This window comes from Nannospalax galili, unplaced genomic scaffold, assembly GCF_000622305.1.
Source record: "Nannospalax galili isolate Female #2095 unplaced genomic scaffold, S.galili_v1.0 scaffold307, whole genome shotgun sequence".
In the NCBI taxonomy this organism is placed as follows: domain Eukaryota; kingdom Metazoa; phylum Chordata; class Mammalia; order Rodentia; family Spalacidae; genus Nannospalax; species Nannospalax galili.
Window position 1 is genome coordinate 7,268,938 of NW_008359625.1, and position 8,369 is coordinate 7,277,306.

Here is an 8,369-nt window from a genome sequence, read left to right on the forward strand (position 1 = left end):
GTTCAATTTGGTTTCAGAGTTTACAGAGTTAATATTCATCTTTAATTTCTAAATTCCTAATAAATTCCTAGGTTACAACTTAGTTTCTTATCTACTTATCTACTTCACACAGTGTCACATCAAGTTTCTAGTTTCATTTCAAAGTTACTCTTTATTTCTACTTTCCTAATACATTCAGTACAAGGCTCTAGGTTCAGCCGCCAGTACTGGGGGTGAGATGGGTGCTGATAGGGATTCAGAAAAAAATTCACTTTACTGGTGGCGTGGACCCCCTCCACTTCCGCTGGGAAAGAAGTTCCCAGAACCCCTAAACGGAAGGAGCGTGTTTCCCAGAATATTAGCCGGCCGCATTTCAAAAGCGCACGCTGTGGGCTTCCTGGTACTGTGAGCTTTGCGGCTTCTGCGCACCGGAAGTGAGCCCTTGGCTGGAGGCTGGAGGGTGTTGCGCGTTCGGAGGTGAGGGAGGGGAGAGCGAAGAGAAGTCGTGGGTGTGCAGTGCACGGGGGGTGTGTGTCATTCCCACGCGTGCGGAGGATTCGAGTGCCCGGACTGCCGCCCGGGTGGGAGCGTCGCTGGGGAACCAGGCTCCCGCGAGTCCCAGCGCGAGGTGGGCAGCCAGGCGATATTCCGTGTCCGCTGGACCGAGCTAACAGGAACGAGTTGCACATTCGAGTCCTTTAATGAAAGTATTTGATGAGCCCTTATTGTATGGTACGAACTGTTCTGGGAGTTTAGAAAAAGCAGTGAACAAATTAGACAAAAATCTCTTCTTGCAGCAAACTTGTATTTCAGTAAAATTTGAGCAGTGGATGGGAAGCGAGAATATGGAATTTTTCCTATGAGTTGTCAGAGAAGGGTTCCAAAAACGCTAGTTTGTTTTGTTTTGTTTTCGAGGGAAAGAGGAAATCTAATGTGCAAAGATGGGTTGCTAACTGGATATTCATAAAAATCAACACCGTTACAGATTTAGGACTAGTGCGCTTGTGAGTATTCTGTATATTGTAGTGTTTGACATATTTTATTTCTTTTTTTCTTCTTCAGGAAAAGCCCAAAGATTAGATTGTAAGAAACGTTGACGCCATGTTTCGAAGACCTGTATTACAGGTAAACGCTTTTCTACATTAGCACTGAGCTGGTTGCTTGGTAGGCTCATCAGATTTCTTTTGGCTTTTGGCTACAGGAGCAAAAGATGGTTACGCCTACCCGTCTCTTTCTATGTGTTTATTTGATAGGGAAGGCACAGGATGGATTTTTTCCTTGTGAATAGTGTTTACTTAAAGAAAATGAGTGTTTAAAAAACTTATTCACATATGTTGTAGGATAATCATTTTTACAATGTGTTACTTGCATTTAGATGAATTACAACATTTCAGGTATTTAGTAATGTAAAAATTGTAAGAATGATTCTTCCCCTTTTTTGAGACAGGCTATCCTTAAACTCACTGTTAGTCTGAGCCTGACCATGAACTCCTGCTACTCCTGCCCCCACCTCCTACTTTGCTGGGATTGCAGGCATGCACCACCATACCTGACTTATATTGTTTTCCTGTATGGCTTCTTCCTTTTCTAACCATATGTCCTCTGTTAATAAGTGCTCTTCTGTCATCTTGTTATACCGAGGAGCATTGGTGATGCTCTTACTGGCATCACAAATTCAATACCATTCTACAATGTGGCTGGCTGTCCTCCACTCTGGCCAGCCTTAAGCAGGCCGAAATTAGCATTTTTCCTCATTGTAGCATTTGGGTACCAAATCCTGTAAATCTTCCTCATGTCACCTCTCTATGACTCCCTTACTTCCTGTTAAGACTAATAAGGAATCATTATTCCTTTATAAAACCTATTGTCATCACCCCCTTACTATGAAGTTGACTTAATATTCTTAGATTCTCACTTTAACCTACACATACTTTCAACCTTTTAAACAGAAAAGTTACTATCAGTAATTCTGTAGTATTATCTTTAAAACCAAATATAAAATAAAAGTTTACATTTTGAAATTACTGAAGTCAAATAATCATTTTCCAGGGCTGGAGAAATGGCTCAGCGGTTAAGAGCACAGGCTACTCTTGCAGAGGACCTGGGTTCAATTCCCAGCACCCACATGGCAGCTAACAACTGTCTGTAACTCAGTTCCAGGGGATCCCATGCTCTCTTCAAACTCCTAGGGGCATTGCATGGCATGGATGCACTTACACACATGCAGGGAATACACTTATACATATAAAATAATAAATAAATCTTTTCCCTATACCTGTGATTTTTGTGTGTGCCTAAAATGAGTCACATGTTTATTCTGTAATACTTATGAACTCTGGCTCCTCTGGTCTGTCAAGTTAGTATTTTTCTATGATCTCAACATAGGAACTAATTTGCAGTTCGATTCTGTAGTATGACATTACTACTTTTTTTCTGATCTTTACCTTAGCCTTTAATGATAGTATTATATAGCCAAGATCATCCCAGGAATGGATGTTCATTTGAGTGGCATGTGGAGAGGGCATTATTAAGAGACCAGGAAAGGGAACAGGTCAGGGAAGTTATTTAAGCTTGGTCTAGAAATTCTCTAAACAGGAGAACTTTGCTTCTGGCCAAACTGAGTGGTGGTATGCTGTATTCTAACACCACAGACCAGAGCCCTGTAGTCCAGCCTAGGTCTGAGACCAGCATTCATGAAACCAGACTGCCCTTACTTGCACGGTGGAGATTGCATAACTGGAAATAACATACACAGCGATTCTCAGTGATCCCCTGGGACTGAACAGCAACCAATCTGGACTTCCCTTATTTATGTGGTGGAAATTACATGCCAGAAAACTGCATGCAAAGTGACTCACCCAAATCAAATGAGAACTTCAAAATGGAGGACATCATTCCCAGCCTATTGCCTTAAGCCTTAAGTGACTGGTGGTTTCTGTTACTGTCTAGCCAGCTGCCTTTCGAGCAGTGTATAACTAAACTTGTTTTCTTTCTACTGCATGTTCTAAAAGGTGCAATTTTTCACCACTTGTGAAACTTTTCCGACCACGTGGCGGACGTCTGCCCTGTATACTTTCCCAGTACTGACACTTGGGAACTGTTTCTGTGGTAGGAAGTGTCTAGCTCTCTGAACTCTGAATGCAGTGGTTTGCACTCTTCACCTTTATGCTAACCATAGAACAGAATTCCTTTTGGATGCAGAGGGTAAAACAACCTTGGTGTCAGACAGTCTTCAGTTCTAATCATGTGACTATTTAACTCCTCCAGTCTCCTGGGCAAGTGATAGACTCTCTGACCTTAATTTTCCTAGGGAAAATTTTACATTGTGTATAGAGTTGGTTTAGGATTAAATAATAGTAAATAAAGCACTTAGCATATTAAGTGATGCTATTTTTTTTGGCAGTGAATATCCTTTTTGGTGACTGACTTCATAACCACACTTTTATATTTAAATAACATACTGTTTTTCCTTGATCCACTGAAAGATTGAAATGTCCTATTAGACTAAGGTCATTATAGAAGCTGTTGGAATTTTTGCAGTAGCCTTGAAAAATCAATGTTCTTGCCTTTGCTCATTTAAAAAAATATTTTATTATTTTTGTTTTATGTGTATGTGTGTATTGCCTGCAGGTAGGTAAGTGCACCCATGTTGTGCAATGCCTGTGGGGGTCAGAAGAGGCTGTCAGATCCCCTGGGACTGGAGTTACAGACAGTTGTTAGCTGCCGTGTGGGTGCTGGGATTCGAACCCAGGTCTTCTGCAAGAACAGCCAGTGTTCTTAACCACTGAGCCATCTCTCCAGCCCCAGCCTTTGCTCATTTTTAAATGAAACACTTTAGGCCAGTTATTTGAGATGTCCTGTTCCTTATGATTTTGGAAGAAACAGCCAGGGAATATAGACCCTGTAAGTTGTATCCACAGTGCCTGTTGCTGTGTCTGAAAGCCGTGGGATGAATGCGAGGAGTGCTTTGTTTTGTTATAATTTAACCTCTTTTTCATTGTCTGCGCTGAGAATGAGGCTCAAGCAGTAACATTGCATGTCTTGCAAACACTCTGCAGTTGTTTGGTAATTGCTTTTTATGTTATTACCCAATTGATTTATGATGACATTCTTTAGAAAGCACTGATTCTTTCTCCTCCACTCTCCTCCCCTTCCCTTGTTGGGAATTTGTAGGATCTACTGATTCAGTGGTGAGTGAACATGAGCAGGGCATCTGTTGGTGTTTGTTTTCCTTAAAAAAATTCAAGCCCAATTTCCTACTTGCTCCCCTTTAGGTTTTCCATCAGTTTGTGAGACATGAGTCCGAAGTAGCTGCCAGTTTGGTTCTTGAAAGATGTAAGTAACTAATTTCTAAGTTTATATGATTTGTAGTGCCATGCTAGTGCTGATATTCTCAGTGCTATAAAAGTGGTGGTCTGGTTTTAGCTGTGTTACCCATCATGCCCTTGTGTTTGTTCCTAGTTGTTGCCCTTGCCCCCGAGGCTATGAGGACCTAGTAGAAATTGGGCTTTTCTCCTTACCATCCAGATAGTACTCCCCTCATCACTGTCCTGCTCAGTCTTCCATGCTGTTAGACAGGGTATGTGAGATACCCTCACAGAAATCCTCCTTTTTGTCATAAAGATCGGGAGAGCTCCTATTTGTCTTTTTAGCTCAAGATAAAGAGCAACCCCCTATTTTTGCCCTTTTTTTTTTTTTTTTTTTTTTTTTTTTTTTTTTTTTTTTAGAAACAGGGTTTGGCTGCTGTCCTGGAACTCACTATGTAGACCAGGCTGGCCTTGAACTCACAGATATCCGCCTGCCTCTGCCTCCCAAGTGCTGGGATTAAAGGCGTGCACCACCACGCCCGGTTATTTTTGCCCTTTTAACTAATCTGTATTTCTGTAACTAATAACTAATCTGATTGTCTGTAGCTTGGGTTTTGCATACTACAGAGGTTGAGCTGTATTTATTGTTGTTCATTCTGTGGACGTGTCTGTCAGTCTCAGGTGTTGCTTTAATAGTCCTGGCCACTGTAATGACTAGACCAGGACCAGGTGGCGGAAGCAGCAGATATTTGTGTTGCACAGCCCCTGAGGCTGGAAGACCAGGATCAGGATGTCTGTGTGGTGGGTTGCTGGTGAGGACTCCCCTATTGGCTTGTAAATAGTAGCCTTCTCACTGTGCCTTTATATGGTGGGGACAAGGGAGAAGCACCTTGGTATCTTTCTTCTGTTAGAAGGACACAATTCCATCATGGAAGCTTTACCCTCATAATCTCATCTAAACCCAAGTACCTACCCAAGGCTTACTTCCAAATACTGTTTATTTGGGAGTTAGAGCTTTAAGGACCAATTTAAAAATTTTATTTTATTAAATTTTTGCGATTTTCATACAATATAGTTTGATGGTACTTAGATCGCCTCACCTGTCCACACTCTCCCCCCCAATTTAATATACTGTCATATATATATATGATATATATACACATATATATCATATGTATATATATATATGTATATATATATATCAGCCTATAGAGTTGATTTGTGTCCCTAAATGTCCTTCAGTGTGTGTCTATCCACTGGATCACCAAGAGTCTCATCCCTGTAAGACAACTATCATTCTCGTTTCCAGCAGCCATCAGTTGCCAAAAGTTCCTTAGGTTGGGTTGGGGTTTCTTGCCCACTTCCTCATGTCTATACTAGGATCTTACCTGGTTTGAGCTTGCGTGAGACATGTGCCTGCTGTCATTATTGCTGTGAGTTCTTATGTGTAAAACTGACCAGCTATCTGGAAGACTGTTTCCTTGTGGTCATCTACCTCTCTGGCTTTTACAATAGTTCCACCTCCTCTTCCACAGTTTTCCCTGAGCCTTGGGAGGCAGAGGTTTGAAATAGGTGTCCTAATCAGGAAAAGACATTCTTGTGGCCTCTGTTCTCTGCGCATTGGCCAATTGTGGGTTTCTGTGTTAAGTGCCATCTGCTGCATAAGGAAACTTCCCTGGTGAAAGTTGAGAGATGCATTCTTCTGTGTGTAGAAGTTGCATTGGAGTTGTATCTTTTAGGATTAAGCATCTCACAGACACTTATTCTCTGCATTTGACCAGTTGTAGAACTCTGTAATAGTCTGCATCTATGCACAAAGAAGGTTCTTTGATGAAGGGTGAATGATACACTTGTCTGTAAATATTGAGAATGCATATTTAGAATAAAATAAGGAATCTCCAGCCATGTGTATTTGGCTGTTTATAGTATCACACATGGGTTCCCTCCCATTGAGCAGGCCTTAATCCCAAAAGAGTAGCTGTTGATAAAAGTGCCACTACTGCATCAATAGCGATATAGTTTGCTGGGCCAGTCATTGTTGTTTATTAGACTTCAAAGCTAGGAAGGACCATTGCTTGGAAGAACCAGATTTTGAGGGGACACAAAATTCAGTCCACAGCAGGTTCTCGGGCTCAATTCATTTCTGCCTTCAATTTCAGCACTGAATCGTGTGCAGTTGCTTGGGCGAGTGGGTCAGGACCCTGTCATGAGGCAGGTGGAAGGAAAAAATCCAGTCACAATATTTTCTCTAGCAACAAATGAGATGTGGCGATCAGGGGAGAGTGAAGTATACCAAATGGGTGAGTATAAAAGACTAAGGTTTTTATTTTATCAGCAATAAATAGACAGCATTTGTTGCTACCTATCTAGTGGCAAATGCTACTTTTAGATGAGGTCTGTCTTCTTTAACTCTGCCCCATTCTTAGAAACGTGAGCATGGCTTACCTGGACATGTTTGTGGTTGGTGATTGTTTTGTCTGCTGGCATTTGTAACCACATATCTTACACGTGTGATTTAGGTGATGTCAGCCAGAAGACAACATGGCACAGGATATCAGTGTTCCGACCAGGCCTCAGAGATGTGGCGTATCAGTATGTGAAAAAGGGGTAAGTTAGCGAATGAAGGAAGGGTCTTTTGGATTGAATGGTTTGAAGGACTGATGACAGATGTTCTCATGGCAAAGAATATGTAACTCCTCCTTTTCCCTAAGTACTCATTAATAGGTATTTATTCCTTAGTAATGCATGGAATATTGCTTTCTTATTAAAATATTTGCTTTGTTATTAAAAGGTGTACAAGCTGGGCATGGTGGTGCATGCCTTTAATTCTAACACTCGCGAGGTGAAGGCAGGCAGATCTCTGTGAGTTTGAAGCCAGCCTAGTCGACATAATGAGTTCATAGAGTAGACCAGAGTATATGGTAAAATGCTGTCGCAAAAAAACCCAAACAACAGCAAAAGGATGTACAAAGCATAGTTTTAGACTTCTGACAGCATAGAACAAACAGCACCCATATATAAGTAGTAGATGAGGCAGGTGAGATGGCAGTTTGTACTGGATGCTGCTTTTGAAAAGCATCTTGCTCTTAGGAGATGCTGTGCCACCAGACCAGGGATCTTGGAGGTTGCGGCTTGCCTCTAGATAGTCACATGATGTCTTCAGTAGGGAACCTGAAATGTCTGATGCCTGGCGTGCTGAGTTACGATAGTATTCTCAGCAGTTATTTATGTTTGGTAATTATCTTTAGGCTTGTTCCCTTTTGGAATGGTTGGCTTGATTATGTATTAAAAGCGTCTTTTCCAAAGACTTAGAATGACAAAAGGATGTTTACTATTGAAGTTATATTAATAACTGATGTTTAGAAATGTACTTGTTTTGTGGCAGTAAAGTATTTTATGAAAAATAATTTTTAATTCCTAGAATTAAAAATGTTAAATTTTAATTCATGATAAATATTAACATAGACATTCACCTTGGAATTGATGAATTTGTCTGTCTTTGTCTGGTCTGTGTCTGTGTCCGTTACTGGGACTGAACTCAGGTTTGTGAATCCTCGGCAAGTACTCTGCCACCGAGCTACATCTCTGCATCTTGTATAGAATTTTTAGTTTGAGGCAGGATCTCGCAGAGTTGTTCAGAGTGACCTGGAGCTTGTGATCTTCTGGCCATGGCTTCTAGTCTTGGGCTGTAGACCAGCACTGGCACGCACAGCTCACGTGTTGTCCCTTGGAACTAGATGCATCAGGTCTGCTGTGCATTGTGTTTCGGTACTCTTAATTTTGAACTTTAAGAAGTACTAGCAATAGTGCAGTTATGTGTTGCTATTTCATTCTCAGTGTGTACTCATTACTATGTGACCTGACTAATTACTCTCTTGTAAAGTGATATTAGGATCTTCATACTAAAAACTATACATTTTCTCCATGTCAGGGCTCGAATATATGTGGAAGGGAAAGTGGACTATGGCGAATACGTGGATAAAAATAATGTGAGGCGGCAAGCAACAACAATCATAGCTGGTAAGAAGCCGGTCAGAGGATCGGTCCCCCCCCCCCCACCTATTACAATGTACCTGATTGCCC

At 41.3% G+C, this 8,369-nt stretch overlaps 1 protein-coding gene across 4 annotated transcripts in view; it reads left to right on the top strand.

Moving 5' to 3' along the window:
• The first annotated feature begins 351 nt into the window (after nucleotides 1-351).
• The window catches only part of Ssbp1 (single stranded DNA binding protein 1), a 19,515-nt gene continuing 11,497 nt past the window's right edge, over nucleotides 352-8,369 (top strand). For 2 of the 4 annotated variants that reach the window (XM_029558868.1, XM_008823532.3), the window contains exons 1-6: nucleotides 352-456; nucleotides 1,042-1,104; nucleotides 4,254-4,314; nucleotides 6,446-6,586; nucleotides 6,806-6,893; nucleotides 8,218-8,306. In XM_029558868.1, the coding sequence (XP_029414728.1) occupies nucleotides 1,081-1,104; nucleotides 4,254-4,314; nucleotides 6,446-6,586; nucleotides 6,806-6,893; nucleotides 8,218-8,306 (403 nt within the window). In that variant the 5' untranslated portion in view covers nucleotides 352-456; nucleotides 1,042-1,080. The other 2 variants (XM_008823530.3, XM_008823533.3) reach the window with 2 other exon arrangements.